Source organism: Zalophus californianus, chromosome 7 (genome assembly GCF_009762305.2).
Source record: "Zalophus californianus isolate mZalCal1 chromosome 7, mZalCal1.pri.v2, whole genome shotgun sequence".
NCBI classification, from domain to species: domain Eukaryota; kingdom Metazoa; phylum Chordata; class Mammalia; order Carnivora; family Otariidae; genus Zalophus; species Zalophus californianus.
The window spans coordinates 124,457,436-124,478,937 of record NC_045601.1 but is presented as its reverse complement, the minus strand read 5'-3'; the positions used below and the strand labels follow the sequence as shown (position 1 = coordinate 124,478,937).

General features: G+C 42.9%; 1 protein-coding gene across 4 annotated transcripts in view; it reads right to left on the bottom strand.

Annotated features, from left to right (window-relative positions):
• Window positions 1-21,502, bottom strand: part of CDYL (chromodomain Y like) — a 228,625-nt gene that overhangs the window by 153,935 nt on the left and 53,188 nt on the right. Inside the window, exon 1 of one of the 4 annotated variants that reach the window (XM_027602649.2) lies at window positions 17,329-17,713. The exons of the other annotated variants lie outside the window; for them this stretch is intronic. Within the exon in view, the coding sequence (XP_027458450.1) occupies window positions 17,329-17,352 (24 nt within the window). The 5' untranslated portion in view covers window positions 17,353-17,713. Of the gene's footprint in view, window positions 1-17,328; window positions 17,714-21,502 lie in introns of those variants that run through there. 4 annotated transcript variants of the gene reach the window in all.

The window sequence follows — 21,502 nt, the reverse complement described above, 5'->3', positions numbered from 1 at the left end:
TATAGGTCATTTTATAGCCTTCATTAAAGAACAAGTGAGCTAATCGTTCAACTCAATAACCTAGGAAGAGAATCTGATAACCTAGAGGCAGAATGAAATAAAGAGCAAGAAATAAAGTAGATGACAGAGATATAATCAATAAAACTAAAAAGTGGTTCTTCTGAAGGTATATAATCACAGAATCAGTACAATTTTTAAAGGTCCTAAGAATATTCTAATATAAAAAACTTTAGACCACAACTGACTTAACAAATAGCATTACTAATCAACGAGAGCTGATTTTTTAATGGATAATCAAATGGTTCCTCTCCTATCTTAAAAGTCTGAACAGAGGCCCAGATGATTTTATAGGCAAGCAAACCAAAATCCTCAAAAAACAAAAAGTCCGAAGATTCTGCAACTGTTTCAGAATAGAAAAAAAATAAAGTTGGTTACCTCTCCTTCAAGTGACTATTCCAACACTGATTCTGAAAAGAATGTAACGATGTACATAACGTAATACACTATGACTAAACTGGGTTTATCTCAGAAAGCCAAAGATAGCTCAACATCAGAAAATATATTAATGTACCATATCAAATAGTAAAAGTAAAGGAGATAAAATGACAATCTCTAATAAATGCAGAAAGCACATTCAATACAATTCATTAACCATGTATGATTAAGAACTCCTCACAAACTAGAAATAAAAGAACTTTAACCATATTTTTAAAAAGCGTATCTAGCAATGACCTACAGCTTTTACTTAATAAAATTTTATAGGACTTTTAGGATTAATAATAAAGTCAGAATGCTTGTTGTTTTAACTTTTTATTCAAACTGTACTGGATGGCCCAGGCTAACGTAATAAGAGAAAAAGAAGTAACAGGTATGAGTGTGAAAAGAAAAATATAACTACCACTATTTGCACAATATGATTACATATGAATCTAAAAGAATCTACAAATTTTCAAACAACAAGATAGTTCAACAAGGTTGCCAGATCTAAAACAGACATAAATAGCCTTTCTGTGAACAAGTATTAATTTAAAAAATGTAACTTTAAAGAGATTCTATCAACACAGCGATTAAAAAGTATGGTTTCTAGGAATAAATCCAAGAAAGTCTGTGCAAAACTTTTTATTTTTTTTAAGTTTTATTTATTTATTTAACAGAGAAAGCGCAAGTAGGCAGAGCAGTAGATAGAGGCAGAGGGAGAAGCAGGGTCCCCGCTGAGCAGGGAGCCCAACTCGGGATTCGATCCCAGGACCCTGGGATCATGACCTGAGCGGAAGGCAGAGGCTTAACCAACTGAGCCACCCAGGCGCCCCTGTGCAAAAACTTTTTAAAAAGTTCGTAGTGTTACTGGAGAACGAAAAGGAGGCGAGAGAGATCGAATGACAGAACGTGCGTCCCGCCCCATGCTCTTGAATCTGCTTCCCTCCTGCCAACTGGGGAAAGCGTTCCAGTTAGTGCCCTCCCTCCTGCTTCCGATTTGATTCATTCATTCCCCCCTTCCTATTAGCTCTTTCCCATCATCACACAACACACTCTAAGTGCTCCTATCTTAAAAACAAACTGGGCCTACCTCACCCTCCTGGCTCCCTTTTTCACAAAACTGGTCGTGAAAGTTGCCTACAATCATCAATTCCTCCTTTCCCTTTCTCTCATGAGCCCAGGCCAGGCTCTCATCCCCAGGACGCCCCCAAACAGATGCTGCCAAATCTTAATCAATTCAGTCCGTAGCTGCAGCACAGAACACACAGGGTCATTCCCTCCTTCTTAAAATGCTCTTCACGTGGCTTCCAGGATGCCTCTCTCCCGTTTCTTCTACTTTCCTGGCCACCTCACTTCTCGGTCTCCTTCTACTTTACCTTTATCTCCCGTAAGCTCTACACATGATTGCCCCCAAGATTCAACCTTCACATCTCTACCTACGCTCTACTCCCTGAAGATTCAAAACCACATACATACACTGATACCTCCCCAAATCCCCGCCGAAGCATAACGCCCTCACTTCTAAACTTGTAGAGCCTGTCGCTGCTCAACCCCTCCTCCACCTGCACATCTATAAAGCATCTCAAACTTAACATGTTTAAACTCCAACTCCCATTTATCCAACACCAGCCCTCACCCCCAATAAAACCAAAGCTGCAGTGACACCTGCCTGAATAAATAGCAAATCCCATTCTTCTAGTTACTCAAGCCCCAAAACCCAGGTTCTTCCCATTTTTCTTCTCATTCCCTCATATTCAATGTCCAATCCAGGAATAAATCCTGCTCAGCTCTACCTTCAAAATACACCCCCAGTGCAATCACTGCTCACTTACCCCCTTCTCCCCCATTATCCCAGCACCCAGGCTTCAAACTACCATCATCTTTTGCCTGAATCATTGTGCCAACCTCCTAATCAATTTCCTGGCTTCCTCCTGGTCCCCCTGCAGTTTATTCTCTATATGGCATTTTAAAAATGTTCCTTTGATTACATCATTCCTCCAATGGCATCCCATCTTAGTAAAAATAAAACTCAAAGTATTTAGCATACCTGCAAAGACCCTGCACGGTTCCCACTACCACCCTGACTTCATCTACCAGTCTCTCCCTCCGTCTTCAGACACACTGGCCTCCAGGTTGCTGCTCAAACTTACTAAGCACATGCCGACCTCAGGGGGGAATTCCTTTGCTTTCAAGTCCCAAGTGTCACCTTATCAATGAGGCTTTTCTCTAACAATTTACATAAAAATAACACACACCCCAAGCCACCAGCAGTACCCTAATCGGTCCGCTGCCACCACTAGAATATAAGGTCCTTGGGGCAGGGACTGTATCTGTTAGGTCCACTGCAGCATCAACCCCAACCCCAACGTGGCTTCTTGTGTAATTCAACGTGACGATTCCAATGTTTAAGTGGAAGAGTGTGCCACCAAGAAGAGCTAAGACATTTTTTAGAAAAACAGAACAAGATAAAGATATTTGGTAGGGCAAGTTTCCAAGACGTATTATAAGCCCATACTAATTATGGCAGCGTTGTGTGATCAAAAAAAGCCAAATACCAACTGAGCAGAAAAAACTAACCCACACGTAAATGAAAGCTTTACATTATGGCAGAGGTGGCAAACTAGTGGGGGAGGGATGGACTATTTAATAAATGGTGACAATAGGTTACCCACATTTTAAAAAGAAATCAGATCCCATTGGCTCAGGTCATGATCCTGGCATCCTGGGTTCGAGCCCCGCGTTGGGCTCCCTGCTCGGTGGGAAGCCTGATTCTCCTTCTCCCACTCCCCCTGCTTGTGTTCCCTCTCTCACTGTGTCTCTCTCTGTCAAATAAATAAATTTTTTTAAAAAAAGAAATCAGATCCCAACTTCATATCATACATAAAAGCAGGTGGATGTTCATCCTGTAAGTAACAAACTCTTAGATGAAGATAGAAGATAATGAACCCGGGGAAAGAAGGATGTCTTCAATAAGAAACAAAATGGGGAAAATAAACGTCTACTTTAAAATGTAAAGCTTAGTTAATACGTAACTTTGTTACAGACTCAAAATTTTTTAAATGAAGACACATCACAGATGAGAAAATGTCAAGATATGTAACAAAGATAGCATCCATTACAAAGAACTCCAACAAATCAGTAAAAGGCAAAAGAAAAATGGACAAATGGGGAAAAAAGGTGTTTATATAAAATTCTACAATTCCTTCATATTCCTTTCTTCTACTGAAAAGCATGTATAGAATTCTATTTTTATGAAGTAACTGTTCTCTGTATACACCCATTCTTCTAACTGTACTTATGCATATAGATGTCCAAAATGGTGGTCCTGATTAGGGTGGTAGCTGATTAGGGTGGTAGAGCAAAGAGTAACTTTTCTTTCCCTCTTAGACTTCCCTCTTCTTTTCTCAGTAAACATACGTAGGGCCTTCACACACAAACCACAAGTTAAGGTGAGGAGACCATGTAATTTCTGACACTATGAAATTCAAAGGACCTGTCTGCCAAGCGGATGTCAGCTGGTTCAAGTACTGACTTTAAGAGGCCACACTCTTATTTCAAAGAGGCAGTTAACACAAAACATTCCCAGAACTTTCTGTCTACGACTGCCCTCAGACACAGTCTTTTGAATATCCTTCATGGCGCCAATTCTTTACTCCCTAAGGGAGAAATGAATCTTGGAATGAACTAACATAATTCAGAACTATAAGTCTAGTGAGTTATGCTGATGATATGTTGTAAATCAAAAGTGGCTGCCCACAAACAATATGAAGCATCCTAATAAAGAAACCCATCACTCAGGCCTCAGGTTTGTTCCCTCTGCATCTCATGATTCTCAAACTTTCTAATTTCCACATATTAAATCTATGTGGATCCCTATGGAATCAGTTATACAATGAACGGTGCTATTGGTGACAAAAATCACATTTATTTGACATTGTTCCTTTCTTGTTTCTGAGAATGTTACTGCTTTCCAGTGTGCATGAGTCTTTTAAAGTTTATATTGGACATGTCTTCTTTAATGTAGTCTCCAAACCCTTTACTTTGTTCTCTTTCTTTAAAAAGCATCATAGCAAACGTCAAATCATCGTTTACATTCATCTTTGAAGAAACTTTCAAATTCTCTTCCAAAGTGAACACCTGCTTATTTTTTGTGGACAAAAATATTGGACAAATGGAATCTCTGATCTTTTCTGTTTTCATCAATGTTTTATGCTTCATTATAAATACGTGTTTAACTTGAAATCTTTGATGACACTCAAAAATCACTATCCATGATAGAGCAGTAGGTTCATTCTCCTCGCAAATTTATTTAATCTCATGCAAAGCTTATTCATTTTCCACCCTATAATTAGCCCCTCATTTTTTAGGCCCATACAGGAGATTTTCAAGCAGCTGGGCACAGGAAGCCTATTGGCTGCCTTTGAAATTACAGGTAATTAGTTGAGCTTTCCTGTTCGGCTTCCACAAACTATCAGAAAATGTCATTGCTTTAAGTCACATCTGCTCTATGTTCTGCTTAATGATCTCAAGTATGGTGACCATGGAAGAAAAGGCAGATTAAAATATTGAACAGGATCCTGTCTATCTTTTACAATGGAGCTACCATCATCTGTTAACTTATACTACAAAGAGTTTAAGAAACCTTATAATTTTAGTCCTCATAGCAAGGAAAATGAGTGGGTTTCTCCTGGTTAAGATGCAGCTGTATGTCTTATAGGACAATAACATCTCCCACAACTTAAAGTAAACCCTAAACCACAGAGGTAATGCCTCCTGAACTCGGAGAAGTTTTTATATAGCATGCTAATACAAAAGGTCACCTACGCATACTTAAATACAGTATTGAGTCACACTATCAAATGCTCATTAAAATTTATTAGGTAGAAGATTTTTTAATTTATCTTCCTATTTAAAAGATTTCATGAGTATCATTTGTAAACTTTCTTTAAGAAATCTTTCAAATGCCACTTCTAACAAACAAATCATTTAAGGATGTTTACTAGTTTTTTGCTAACATAGATCCAAAACAGGTAAGGAGGGTGAAGACATCTTTCTGTTTGTTGCTCTTTTGGCTTTACTGATGCTTTATATATGATACATAAGCAAAAACCTGACTGGATGGCATGTCCTAAATCGATAATGATGTATACAGCAGGAGTGAGAAATCCATTTTCAAACAAACCACAGGGAAAAGTGGGGGGGAGGGGCAAGCAAAGAGTAGCTGAATTTAGTTTGAAAGTTTACTGTTTTAGAAAGATAGAAGGATTCTATGTTCACTTGGCTTTTTCATTAAGAACAGGAAACTAAACTTTTCTGAATAGTTCGATTCCATATTACATGGAGTGCAGCTGGGTAGGGCTCTCCAACAGGGGTTGGATGAGAAGGACAGAGTGGGCAGGTGGTAAAGATAGCAACTCTCAGTCTCATTGCCCTTGACCCAGAGTTAGAAAAGGCCAAAAATGCAAGAGAGCTAAAGAAACAAAAGAAAAACTAATCTGGAAACAAATCTTGGATCATTAATTTATCCTACAACCATGCTCAGTGACAGGAGCTTCTGACATACACCTCCCCCCGCAAAAGCTGAGAAATCACTGCACAGGGGTCTTAAGCCACTCCTTCTCTGTAGGTAGTAGGTATTACAGTTTGAACCACTAGAGTTCCTGCCCACAGGGATTCAGAGAGATGCCTGGAGGGGGGATGGAACCAGACTGGAACTAACTAGTGGCCCTAACAGGTGGGCGCAGGAAGGGAGCTCCTGTTTGTATGGTAGAAGGGCCCTGGAGAAATGGGGGGTCACGTTTCTGAGTGGTGGAAGTGGTGAAAAAGCACATGAAGGATGGAAATTTCCACCTTACTTTTAGTTCCCACCCCAATCACCCAGGAGAGTGAGGGGCTCAGCTGCCTATTGCCTCCAAGGAAAAACTGAAGTTCTCAAAGCGTTGGTCACATCAATGTCCTTACTTGTTCCAATGTTTCCTTCTCAAGCTCTAAGGGAACACTCTTCCTCAAGGGGAGACCTGTTCCACGATAGGTAAGGCTTTTTAAAAGCTTACCAACTTCAGGGTGTCTGGGTGGCTGAGTCGCTAAGCATTTGCCTTCAGCTCAGGTCATGATCCCAGGGTTCTGGGATCGAGTCCTACATCGGGCTCCCTGCTCAGCAGGAAGCCTGCTTCTCCCTCTCCCACTCCCCCTGCTTGTGTTCCTGCTCTCGCTATCTCTCTCTCTGTCAAATAAATAAATAAAATCTTAAAAACAAACAAAACAAAAGGCTACCAACTTCTAAGGCATGTCCCTCTACTGCAACACAAATCAGCCAAAACAAAGACTTCGAGGTTTTAGCCTTCCTTCCAGTGGGATTATGCATATAAGGGACTTGGATTTTAGAACAATCCTTTCTCCACCTGACCCTCCACTTCCTGGTTTTGGTCTTTTTCTCTCCCAGGCCATCTTCTGACAAAGGCAGGGGTGCAGCATTGCTGTAAAGCTGTCCACTCGTGACCACAATCTCTTTTCTGTTGGTTTTATCAGGTTCCCGGGAAAACTGAACGTGTCTGGTCTTAACACATTAACTCCCTCCTGCCAAGGTGGACCCACACATCTTGATAAGATCTCATTCCACAATCTTTTATTTATTTTAAATACTTATTTACTTAAGTAATCTTTACACCCAACGTGGGGCTCGAACTCACAACCCCGAGAGATCAAGAGTTGAATGCCCCTCCGGCTGAGCCAGACAGGCGCCCCTCATTCCACAATCTTTTAAACTCATTCTACATAATCATTGCAACTTCATCATTTTTAAGCAGTCCCAACCTACAGTTACTTAGAATTGTCCCCCCTAGGAATACATTTTTAGATATGTATCCATCAATTTAATCAAGACATTCTCAAAAATCTCATTTATGAGCTGAAGCTAGTGGTGTTGAATGATGGCATATAAAATAATTCTGGAGAAAATTTTTGTCACATCTACACTCTGAGGGAAGAATGCCACAAATCATATTCTAGTTGGCACCCTCTGCCATATTCACTCTCTCTCCATCCTTAGAAATGATAATAAAATGGGGCACCTCGGTGGCTCAGTTGTTAAGTGTCTGCCTTCGGCTCAGGTCATGATCCCAGGGTCCTGGGATCGAGCCCCGCATCGGGCTCCCTGCTCTGTGGGAAGCCTGCTTCTCCCTCTCCCACTGTTCCCTCTCTCGCTGTGTTTATCAAATAGATAAATAAAAAATCTTTAAAAAAATGATAATAAAATAATCATTAACCTCTTGCTTTAAACTCAAAAGCTCATCTGCATACAAGAGAGAAGTTAGAGGATTAAGACAGGGGACCTGTTTGCTGGCCAAGGGGTGGAGAGGTGGCTAACCTCCACCAGAGATGTCTGAGGTAAGACGGACAGAGGATTTCCCTCTGGATTGCACGCACAAAAAGCGAAGTAAGAAAAAGTGAGCAGCCAGACTACTGCTTCCTGGGCCAGAGCTTTACCAAGGCAACAAGCAAGTATGGAGGCTGGGGTCAAGAGTCAAAACAAACGAAGCCTCAACTCAAAGGGGATGTGGCAGAGGGATGAAAATGATGAAGGCACCAGAGCTGGCCATGCAGACAAGAACATTCAAGAGGGAAAGAGGAGATGAAAGACAGGAAGTTTACTAAGGGGGTATTGGCCTAGCCCATGGGTAGGGAAGAGTTCTACAGCCAGACAGGCCCCCATTCCAACAGAAATAATTCTTTTATCTAGCGTCATCATGGAAGATAACACAGCAAGCCCCCACTCCTGCACTGGATGCACATGCCCAGCGGGAGATCAAGAGTTGTATGAGAACACTAACTCATCTTCCCAAAACATCAACCTGACCCAAAGTTTTATGGAGAAGTATGTACTGGTAGATACGTTTAAGACATTTAATATCAAACCAAAAAATTTTCTATGGCAGACACTGTTAACTTCACAAAGGTTTAGGTAACGGGAAAATCTGAAGACAGGCCAGGACTACAGCAGGCCATTCAATCCCCAACTTCCACCTCCAACTCTTATGAGGCTGTCTGATCTCTTGCTTCTGTTGTTAGGAATAGTTGGGTGGAATCTTTGGGAAAAAATTGCCATTAAAGTAAATTGAATTTTGTTACTTACATGCCAAAACTTTTTAAAAAATCATTTTTGACAGCTCTTTTCAACATATGCCTTTTTTTTTTTCATAAGCATGCCTTTCACATACTCTGTGGGGCTCAGGAGCCCCTGCTTTCCATGACCCGGAGGTGCCATCACCAGCTCATCTCACAAGCAATTTTATTACTGTCAACCCACAGGCCTTTGACAGCTCTGCTTCTCTTACCACGTATCTGTTCCTAACATGATAAGGAAGTTGGTGAAGTCCAAGCATATCATGCCTAAAATAAAGGAAAACAGTCTCCAAGAGAGACCCAGAGCTGTTCAATGTCTAAGGGGTGTGACCCCATTCTACAAGCCAAGAAGACTTTTATTTGGTCCTGGTGCTTGCATTCTAAAGAACTGAGGCACCCAAATTAGTTACATGTTAAAATAAGAAATGCTTCTGTATGCAACTCTATGATGCCCTAAAATCCTAAACATACTAATCCTAAACACACTACTGATGAAAAATGGGTATATTGTAACCAGAGATATTCATTACCTGCACATCAACATTGTTGGGCTTTATCAACAAACACTAAGAAAATATCAACCTCTTAAAAACTTCACATTGCAGTCCATTATAAACGAAAATAAGACAAAATACAAAGGCATTTCCTAAATATATTGTGGTTAACTTCTCCAACTGGAGAGTATTTTTGGACATCTCCCCCCAACACTTTTCACCAACAGCTAAACACAAATACTATGACGAACATTATTTTCCTCCAAAACACCATGTAGAGTTTTTTCCAAACAAAATGCACAATTCTCACATATATGGAATAATTTCAAACAACAGAACTCCAGTCACATTCAGGTCCTCAGATTAAGTACTGCAACAAAACAACAAATAGCCAACCATTCCTGGAAAAAAATACCTATGATATTATTTAATACCTAGAGAAAGTAACACTTAAAGTGCAAATTAGTAAGTCAATAGTGCAAAAGAAAAAAGTACATTATTCACACAGAGTTTGGAGGGGATGATTCCTGCTAGTTGTGAACTCTAATGAGGTCCTGAATGAGGACACAGAAGCTAGCGAGCTGGGTGATCCACCTATTGGAAAAATGGCAACACAAAGGTAGGAAGGGATGGGCCGTGCAGGTATGGACAAATTAAGGCGACAACTATGGCTTTAGTATCTCAGACCACATGAACAGGCCAACCTCAGATTAAAAAAAGTTAGAAAAAACATGCTTATATATCAAGGCTGACAAAACAAAGATGTTGAACATTTTGCCTTAGAATCATTAGTTCTGTAACTATCATATCCATTTTCATAATCAGTCCTGTTGAAATCTAGTTTATAATTTATTTGCATTTTCAGTATCTCTAGGTAAATCTCAAGTGTTGGCTCTAGCCTTCTATCCCCATGCATGACACCACATATTCAAAAGCAATAAGGTTTCTTCCAATTCTGGCAAAAAAGCTAACAAGATTCCAAAAGGGCATTCTCATTACAAAATAACTAGATCTTCAATAAAGTGTATTTCTTAATGCTTTATTGAGCTTGCAAGAAGCAAGGAAAATATCTAAATGCCCCGTAACTCTCTCCAACCCAACCATAAAGAATGATTCAATCATAAAAGTAGACAAATACCAAAGACTAAGAAAGCAAGCTACAGACTTGGGGTAGGGGAGCCCCAGATAATGTAGAAGTAAAAAATATAATTGTTGAAATTAAAAACTCAATGGGTGGGTTAAATAGCAGATTAGGCACACTTCATCAGTGAACTAGAAGTCAGATCCAAGGAAAAACCCAGAATGCAAACAAAGCTAAAACAAAAAGATGGAAATGAGAGGGTTCTTACCCCTTGATAGGGAGGAGAAAATGAGAAGACCTTATAAATAACCACTTGGTGAAATTCCAGAAGTGTATAGAAGAACAGCAGTATTTTATGATAAAATGGACAACACTTTGAGCACCAATAAGGCACAAATTGCCCAAAGAAGCACAACGTATATAAACCTTATCAACAGAAAGTCTCACAGAGATACACTATAATAAAACTAGAGAACACAAAAGTCAAAGACAGGATCTCAAAAGCAACCAGAGACAGAAGACAGATTTCTTGTAAGGTAACTACACCTAGACTGACAACAACCTCCTCCACCACAATGGGAAAGCCAGAACACAATGGAAAAGTATCTTCAAAATGCTTAAAGAAATTAACCAATTAACTGGTTTTATTTGGAATCAATTCTATTGTCCTGAAATGAAGGCAAAATAGAGACGTGTCCGCACAATAAAAAAAAAAAAATAGACATTTCCACCAATAATACTTCACTAAAGAAATCTATAAAGGATATACCCAAGAAAGGAATCCCAGATGTTCTGATGATCAAAGAAACTGGTAAAGATATAAGTAAATCTAAACAAATATTGTCTGTATACAATAATAATGTCCTATTGTTAAGGTTTTTTCCATAGACACAAATAAACACTGGAAAATAACAGCATGTAAATAAACTTGGGGGGGGTGGGATCAGAGTTAAAGGATTCTAAAGTCTTTATACTGTCAGAAGTGAAGCTAAAATACTGCTTAACTTCCTTTTTAACTGAAATACAGTCAACACACAATGTGACATTAGTTTCAGGTGTACAATATAGTGACTGGGCAAGTGAATACATTATGCTATGCTCACCCTAAGTGTACCTACCATCTTCACCATATAACGCTATTACAATACCATTGACTATATTCTCTATGCTGTATCTTTCAGACCTGTAACTCATTCATTCCATAACTTGAAACCTGTACCTCCCACTCCCCTTTGGATTAACTTTAGACTTCATGGATGTATAATTTCTCGAGAACAGCCACTTAAAGAAATAGTGTACAACTTCCAAATCCAATCAGTGAAGTTTTGATAAGATTTTACTGTGGACTCTGGCTAAGGCCGAGCTGAGTTTGGCAAAAAATGTCAGAACAGTCAATGAAGGGCAGTCAAAGTGAAATCTTAGCTCAAAGATCTCAAGAACAATTTTAATACTTGTTTTGGGCCACAGATCCCTTTGAGAAACAGAAGCAAGCTACTGATCCTCTCCCTCAGAAAAACTCTCACAGACTTGTACAAGTTTTCATACAAATGGGAAAGACTTCTCCCAGACTCCCAGAGAACACAGATCCCCAAGGCCTTGCACAGCTTAAAAGGCTAAAGAGAATTAAGTTTGTGTGGGAAAGTTAGTAAAGTTAGAAGTTCTCCTATCCAAGAGTTGAAACCACATATGCAGAGGAGGAACCAAGTGTAAAAGGAACAGCACAAGGCATAACGTCTGGGGGAGGAGGGGGAATTCTGGAGGGAAGAGGTCAAGAATGGAGAGTCAGTCCTATAATTCACTCTTTTATTGAAGTGTAATTCAACAATTATGCAATTACTGCAATACATGAACTTTGGAAAATAACGACGAGAAAAAAATTCCTAGTTTTAAAGATTGTAAGCATCAATCTTACAACCTGATGGACAAGTATGTCATACAATGAAGACACAAAATAGACATTAAAGCACCCTTAGCTAGCTACCTAGTGTTTTTAATACTCCCTTCGTGGAATGACTCAGTTAACAACCAGCAACAAAGAGCCTGCAAAAAGGACTCGTCTGGTCCACCTGGAGTTCTTCTGCAAAGGAAGATCCCAACCCCTCCCCACCTCAATGTGTAGTGTAGCCTCAGTGTCAGAAACACAGACCATTGCAATCGAAAGGCTCCTACATCCACCTGCATTCCATAAGGCAGCTTTTTGGAAATATAGATTCTGGTCTCCACCCAAACATTGAAAACTACACTCTCATGGTTTGGGCCCAAGAATCTGTATTTTAAAAGGACCCCAGATGATGCTGTTGCACCTAGAAACACACACACAATATAAAAACTACTTATTCACAAAAATTTGACTCATAATGGCTTTGTGCATCACAGATATTCAAAACTGTGAATCAGAACAGTGCAAATAAAGTATTTCCTATACACCATGAAAATATCTTTGATTACAAGTTATTACAGAGCATGAAAAAAATTTAACGATTCTTAGATATTATAGCAAGAACAGAAAAACACTTACTCTAGTACACAGGAATTGAAAGCAAATTCAGAGGTTAAGCACGTGGGATGTCTCCACACTGTTTAGGCAAATAAATAATATCCTCAGCAATTCACATTCAAGATGTTAATTTTCAAAATACACATTTGACTTCACTGCCCCACAATCAACTCCAGAAGTCAAACAACTCTCTTTTCTTCTTCTTATCTTGGTCAATCTTTTTAAAAGCCAGCACACACACAACAGATGTGGGTTTATCTTGACCAACATCCACTGAAGAAGGTCTCTTGATCTTTGTGACTTCCATTTGAATTACACAAGCAGATTTTATTATAACTGTGCTTTTGGTCAATGCATAAAATCCATGTGGTGCATAGGAGACAGAAGCAATGATATCCCAAAGCAGTAAGAAAAATTCAAGACTTACCTTTCCCCCAAATCCTGGTTATCCTTCCAAACTGATCAACTTTAAGACATTTTTTAAATAAGCCAAATACAATTTCGTTCTTAAAAACTTACTTCCATTTTTGATAGACTGGAATATGCATGTGTTAGATAAAAATTTCTCAGAAGGCCAGGACTAGATCACTGAGATCTTACTAAAATTTAAATTAGCTATTATAATAGTTTTCAAGGGAAAAACCCCACATCCACTGAGAAAGAAGGAACTATTAAGATACACATATAAGGAGAATGCATCTCCATTTTCCCACAGTGTGGATTCCTTATTCAGTCCCACATGAATGAAGTCTTATGGTGGTAACTTAACCAGTAGGTAAAGTCCTTTTGATCTCAGTTTTCTTTGGTGATATAATCAATTTACCTGATTCTTTGAAATCCCAAATATCAAAGGAAAATATGTTTGGTTTCAGGTGTGAGAGCTAGATAGGTTTTTTTTTTTTTTCTTTCTTTAATTAATAATGGAAGATAGGGTGCCTGGGTGGCTCAGTCGGTTAAGCATTTGCCTTCAGCTCAGGTCATGATCCCAGGGTCCTGGGATCGAGCCCCACATCGGTCTCCCTGATCAGCGGAGTCTGCCTCTCCCTCTCCCTCTCCTCCCTGCTCATGCTCTCTCTCTCAAATAGGTAAGTAAATAAATAAATCTTAAAAAAAAAAAAAAACAACCAGAATGGAAGAACATAAAGATGTTTCCTTGAATAATATAATCATTTAACCCTTGGGTATAGCACTTTATCAACTATAAATTGCTTTTACATGCTAAGGTCATATAAGCGTCACATCCTACTGATGAGAAGTTCAGGAGAGAGAGTTTCTGAAGACACATAGCTATTACCTTCATTATACAAAAGGAAAGAGTGGAACCTAGTCTAGAGCTGGGATTGGAGCTGGGAGGACTTTCATTACTCCACAATCCACATGCCTCAACCTCAGTCCCTGAGCAGTTGGTCATCTAAAGCAGAGGTGAGAAAACAAAATCCAGCCCGTGGATTTTATGGAACCCATTGGCTAAGAATGATTTTTACATTTTTAAGTGATTGGGGAGGGGAACAAGATTATGACATGTAAAAATTACATAAAATTTGAATTTTACTGTCCATAAGCAGTTTTATTGGAAAATGGCACTCATTCGTTCAGGTATTGTCTACGGTTGCTTTTGCCCTACAACAGCAGAGCTGAGTAGTTGCAACAAAGACTGCATGGACTGCAGGGTCTAAAATATCAACTGCCTGGTCCTTTACATAAAGTCTGGACCCCTGATCTATACGATGTTTATCTTTTTGTGAAAGTTGTGAAGTACTCAGCAGGAGTAAGTAAAAAATCTGTCTTTCCTAATCCCAGATGCTAGAGATACAGTTAGTAAATCCATTCTATCTTCAACAGACACTCTTCCAGTTTTGTAAGGCTGATTCTCCACCCCATCTTGTTCCCTTATTTTTTATTCACACAGTTACAATAACCACTTTAAACATTTACTGAGGACCTATTACCATATACCAGGCACCATGCTTAGTACTGGAGATCTCATTTCTTCTAGGTGACAAAACCTAGAGTTTTGCAATCAAATAATTCACCCCAGTTCACACAGCTACTGCAAACCTGTGCTCTTACTATACCAGGTTACATCAAGAAGCAAGACTTTGAACTTCCTCCTTTGTCAATATATCCCTACAGAATTGTAGAGTTTGAGGCCAAACATGAAACTTCTGTTTTAATTTAGGCAGAACCAAACAAAACAAGGCAACTAATGTCCATGACCTTATTACTAATGTACCTTAGTGTTCTTCCCAGCCTTGTCAAATAGCCTGTTAGACTGTAGTGTTTATTTACAATTGCATATCATTTCTGCCTCACAAGTAATATTGCCTCGATTAAAACAATACAATTCTCTATCTTTAGAAACAAAACCAGGCCTCAGGGAGGCATGTTAGATCAGTTAAAATAAAACAATAACCATCACTTACTGAGTGTTCACTATGGGAACTGTGGAGTATGATTTACATTTTCTTTCATCTAAACTTCACGGTTTTGTGAGGTAAGCACTGATCCCAATTTTGCAGATGAGGAAACTAAAGCTGTCAAGGTAATTTACCCAAGGTGACAGGGTTGGAATTCAACAACTAGGTTTTCTGACTCTAAACCCAGGCTCTTAACCACTATGCAGAACTTTCAAATATCAACTTTCAATTGTACTATAGTCATAGTGAAGTCAGTGTTGCCTACAAGTAAAGATCAAGAAGTTAGAGAACTTATCCTGAAGGATACCATCACAACATTTACTATCACTTCAACTATACTTCTATAACACTTTTTTTCAAAACTAACACAAAACCCAGAATCCGAAGGTCAATTGTACGCGAGTATCATTTCTTTGCAATGTACTTATTTCTTCCCCAATAAATGTTGAGGACAATGAACCATCCTCATACCTTAGGCCTCCCTATCTCCCCTTATGGAATCACCATAGAGAAGACAATGAACATGCTGAATGAACACAAATTTTCAACAAAATGTGACTTATACATGAATTCTGCCAGGAAAGTAGTGACTAGAAAACCTGAAGATAAGAATAAAGAACTAAATTTAGTTCATAAAGCACTGGTGGTAAATGTACTGTCTTCAGGAACACTTCTACACACATTAGATACAACTGATGTATAAGGTGCTACCCTCACCCAAACACTAATGGAATGACTTAAGTGATTATGTGTTTATAATCACACAGATTAATACAGTGAATACTCAAACCTAAACTAGCAAAGAACAATCTAATGTAGAAACCAAAATCCCTCATCTGTACTTTTCCAACTGTTTGTCAGCCTGGAAGACCTGCATCTATCTTAGCCTCTGCTTATGGACCTTCCCCATGCACACCACTTTCCCTCCTAGAAGGGAAACTTCTTGACAAGATTTTTTTCCCCTTTACTAAAATAGCCAAATGACCGAAAATAGTATCTTGAATACACTAGGGCACAGCTAATGTATAAAATGGCTGGAGAACGGAACGTTTTCAGTGCCAGCTAAGGTACACTGACCACATACAATGTAAGGGGAGGCAACAATCTTACCATTATTCCTGCAGAAGGCAGCCTCCTCCTGAGAACTTCTGCAAACACTTGCTTTTAATAAGCAACAAAAAGTTGCTAGAAGGCTATCATTGTCGGGAAGAGAGTGCCATTCTACGCCAATTGCAATAATGACACCTCAGAAGGTTCACCTGGTACGTATTAGGGGTTGACAAGGGCCATGGGGCTCTACTTGTTACATACGCTAACTTAAGCCCCTAAACACCCAGGTCCCTAAACGCATCATAAAGGTGAATCCAGAGAGTATACGGAAGCTTTAAGTCTCTTCCGAAGATATATTTATAAATATATATAAACAGAAAATCATTTATCCAAAAGAACAGAAAGCCTTCCAAGCTTCTGTACTCCCAGGAAGTCTACTTTGAAATACGTCAAGAAGTTACACCGAGGCATACAAAATATGTCTAAAGATCCAAACAGATAACTCCAAAACTTGAAGCTGAAGCTGGCAAACCTATCGTTCATAACTTATAGGTCTGATTGTGCCCCTTCTTACTTGCAACGCTGCGACGCAAATGAATGACGGTGTATCAGCGTTAAATTTAAATTTCCTGGCTCTGGCCACAATGCTAACCTAATTAAAGCATGTGGTCAACGTTTAGCATTTTCGGTGCGTTATTATGCATCGCTTTGGCTAGCAACAGAGTCGAAGACAGTTGCACTCTTCCTCTCGGCCCCCCACTCCCCAAACCGGAGGCAAAACCCTCTCCAAAATGCTTTATTAAATGGACAGGAAAAACACCCCCGCACCGCCTACAGACCCCGCCAAGCTGTAACAGGGGCTTCACACCCATTGCCCTCGCCAAGAACACTTTGGGCTCAGTCTGAGCAAGTCACTGGTGTCAGCGCTACTTCCCCACGGCCGGAGCCCCCCCAGGCGCCCGACAACTCCGGGGAGCCCCCCCGCCCGCCGGGCCCCTCGGAGCAGCGTGGCTCGGGCTCCCCTCGCACACATTTCCCGTCCAGCAAACTGCGGCCGCGGAGGGGGAGGGGGCGAGGCGGGCGCCCGCGGCAGAGCCGGGCCGTCGGGCTGGACGCGGCCGGGCCGGGGAGGGGCGGCGCGGGGCGGCGGGCGGGGGCGGCCCGAGGGTCCGGGAGGGGGAGGGGAGGTACCTCGTACAGCTCCTCGGAAGCCATGGTGGGCGGCGGAGTTGCGGGCGGGCGGGAGGGGCAGGGTCGGGGCGAGGCGCCGCCGCCGCCGGGCGGCCGACACTTTGTTTCAGTTGGGTCCCTGCGTGGCCTGCGCTTCCTGCTCCCGCTCCCAGCGCCGGGAGCTCAGCACGGACGAGCCTCTCACACTCACTGCCAGTGCGGGCCGGCGGCGGCGGCGGCGGGGTTGTGCGCAGGAGCAGCTGCGCAACGCGCCCTCCGCGCCCCGCGCTCACTCCCCGGCGGGCCGGCTCGGGCTCGGGCTCATCGCGCCCCGCCGCGGGGCCGGGCCGGGCTGGGGCGGGCGCGGCGGCGGTGCACGGCAGCGCGGCTGGCTCCGTGGCTCCCCCTCTCCGGTGTAGTGCAAAAAGCTTCCTACTTGCGACCAAAAAACCTGCCCCGGCTACTGAGCATGCCCAGTGCGGCCGCCCGGGCCCGGCGGAGCCGCGCTCCCGCGCTCCGGGTTTTCGGACCGCCCGCGCGGGAGGGGCGGGGAGGCAGGCGGGGCGGGGCGGCCGAGGGGAGCAGTGGGCTCCGCTCCGGGCCGAGGCGGGCGGGCTGCCGCCTAGGGCGAGCCGGCAGGAAGGGGAGGAGCCAGGGAGCGGTGGGCGGGGCCGAGGCGAGGCGTGGGCGGGGCCGCGGGTGCGGTGGGCGGGGCCCCGACTTGTACAAGTCCCCTCCGGGGGGTCGGACTCGGCGGCCGCGCTGCCGGCCGGCCAGCCTCGACGTGGGTGCCGGGACCTGGGCCGGGCGGGACTGGGCGGCCTCGAAGGTCGAGGCGGACGGCGGTGGTGCTCAGTGGGGCAGGCACTGGCGGGCCCGAAGTTGGGCAGGGGGCGTGGGAGCAAGCTCCTCGCGTCTGAAGCCCACCGCCCCGACGGCAGCGGCTGAGCCGCCAAATGCGCAGACTCCCTACAGGACAGCGCAGAGCTCCAGCTTCCGTGCGCCAGCCGCGGACGCCCGTCCCGGGCCAAGCTAACGCGCAGGGGCGGGCGGCGTGGCCAGGTGGAACCCCCCGCCCTAACACGTGCCCGCCTCCCCTGCGGCAGCCGCCAAGACCCGGAGCCCGAACCACGCGCCCCTCCGTGTGGCCCGGAGCGCTCCGGGCACGTTCGCTGGGCCGCAGGCCGGGGGTGGGAGCCGGGGGCGGGAGCCCGGCGCAGTCGAGGGCGGCGCGAGGGCGCGGCTGCCTCCACTCTGCCCGCAGCTTCCCCCACGCCAGGCCTCCGTGTTCCTCTTGGAGCGTCCACCTCCTCGGACCGAGAGCTGGGAGGAGGGGCCAGAATCCGGGCTCCGGGGAGGTCTGAGTTCTAATGGAACGAAGCTGTCAATGGTGGTTCTCCTTGGGGGGGAACGGTGAGGACAACAGATACGACACTCCCTTGGGTCAGAACAGCCATGGGCTGGCCCTTCCTCCACTTCATAGGAGAGATGGGCAAAGTGGGGACGGCCCGCATGGCTAGCTCCCAGGGCACACCTGCCGGGAGACTGGACGTTTCCCCGTCCGTGCTGAATGAGGAAGGGGCTTCCTGGCCTGACTCCCCCAAACAGCCGGCAACTCCAAACCGTCCTCCCGAACTTCTCCACGGGACACTACAGAGACATCGTTTCACATTCTCTCCTACTCCCTACGCCTGGAAGCCACCTCCAGAGCCTACATTTTCCCCAAAGGGTCCTCTGCTGCCACTGCGTTCCTGATGCTCTATTTAGCGCTGGTTCCTAACCGACCTTCCACTCACCGCGCTCCTCCCACCTTTTCTTTTTAAAACCCAATTCGATTGGGCCCCAAACATATAGTTTAATAACCACAGGGCTTTTCACAGACTCCGCGGAGTTTCCTTGCCCTCCCCACTCCCGGGAACAAGCACAGCACTTGCCCTTAAGTCACTTGAAGTCGAGTCACCATTCTCTTCCCGCCGGTGCCTCTACCAGCAGTTCCCTGGGCCCGGAATGCTCTCTTTCAACCTTAAACTCCAGCTCCGACGTCACCTCAAAACATAGCCTTCTGCCTTCCAGGGCAAAATCAGTTACTCCCTCTCCAGGGGCTCCTGAAGCCCTCAGGTGTGCCCCAGGGAAGGGTTCATCTCAGTGTGTTTTAACTGTTTCGTCCACTCTTCACTCCCACCCCCATTTCTAGACTGTGACCTTCTCCCAGATCTGCAAACTTGACTCTCCAACCCTAGCACCATTCTCCACATACGAAATAAGTTTTATTCAGTGAGTTGGAATTCCAATGTTCACAACAAAGTCTGACACCCACACATCCAATTTCCATTATCAAATGCTTTGATAACAGAATCACAAATTAATGGCCTACCCTCTCAAGCTCTGCCCCTTTCCCTCATGGCCCAGTCAAATTCTCTCTGTATCCTCCAAATATTTGCTCCGTTTTCCTCTCGCTTAACATTGCCAGTATTTGCTGCATTTAATTGTTGTCTCTCTGGCCACACAAATTCATCAATGAAAGTTGTAAACTCCCTGAAGGCGAGGACTAGGACTTTAAATATAATCTGTGAAGTCTCAAAGCAATTTGCTCACCTACCTACCGCAAGTGCCCAGGTACTTGCAGGAGATCGTTAAAAAGTCACACAAGTGTAAGAAAATATAAATAAAAAAGGGATCCTCGATACAAAATGAACAGACACATCTCACATATATAAACCCATATGCAGTGGGATGATACAAATATAAACATAAACATTTCTTCTCTCAGGGCCACCACCCTAATTACTGCCACCATCCAAACAAAATTTGTTAAACATTCTCAAGTTGCTCCACCAAGTGCTTAATGGTCTGTAATGTTAAATACATTGTCTCTAAAGTCTCCCATACTACCACTGCTACCCAGGAGAAGGGAAGAAGAAACAAGGACAGGAAGACATCCACAGCAACCATACTCAGATATGGAGCTAGTGCATTTAGCGTATATATACAATCATAGTGCTAAGGTGACTTCCGTCAATGTGGAGAAAAAAGGGGGGGGATTACAGATTTAAGAAAGGTAACTCCAAAAAGCCAGTTTACAGGGAACTTTAATCCTGGTGACCTGGATTATTTATGCTGCTATGATTAGTCATCAATATTAAAAGAATAACCACTGGGTAGAGATCACCTCCATAACAAAGTGAGAGTAAGCCATTCTCCCAAACTCAGCTCCCTCTACCTCTCTCCTCCAACAATTAGTTGCTTTCCATCGTAATTAAGAACATTGGCGGAGGGGACCAGTACTAAGATATCCAAATCAGTGACTGAGAACTTGCGCAAGTTTTCTACTGTCCATTTTTTTCCTTCTCATCTGCCCTCCACAGAAAACACCCACCACTTTATTGAATACTATTTTCCTTATGTATCTATTTTGCCTCAATTAGTTCAAACTGTCTTACTTTTAAGCAGATTTTGCTTTCTTCTTTCATTTTTTCAAATAATCAACATTTATCGGTGCTCATAACAGAAGTAAATATATCCAAGACCATATAATGTCTTTGAATTTATACAACCTTTCATGAAATAGTGAATCTTACAGTAGTTACCATGACCACGTGTGTGGGTGCTGTGAAAATAGGTTCTCAGTGAATTGAGAATAAAAGTGAAATCACATCCCCAAAACACATCAAGGAAGATATCTGCATTGTACCAAAAATACATGCAGCACAATAGTATGTACTGGTAAAATATATAAATCTTAAGGATTATAGATGTGGTCAACAAGTGAGATGACATACACACATGATTAAAATACACATCTACGACAATAAGCCTCAGCTCTTACCTGACTCGAGCCAGCGGTGGAGACCAACATAAGGCAGTTTACTCCTTTTCCAAATTTATCTGAACAATTGGTAATAGATTATCAGCACCACTTAACCGAAGGCTCTTCAGATCCAGAGTCGAAGCCATTTCCCACCTCAGCCGGACAATGACTAATCTTAAATTGGAGGGTCTCCTCTTTTCCCATTCAACCAACCAACCACTTCTTCCATTCTCCCAAGAATCTGCATTTCATCTACATTTGAATTCCAAGGCGCCCAAGAGGGTGTGGAGGGAGGGGCTGGAAAGACAAAAGAAGCCCAAGTCTAGCAGTTACTACTACTCTCAGCCCAAGACAGGTTGGGTGGCTGTGGAAAAGCTGCTGCTAATG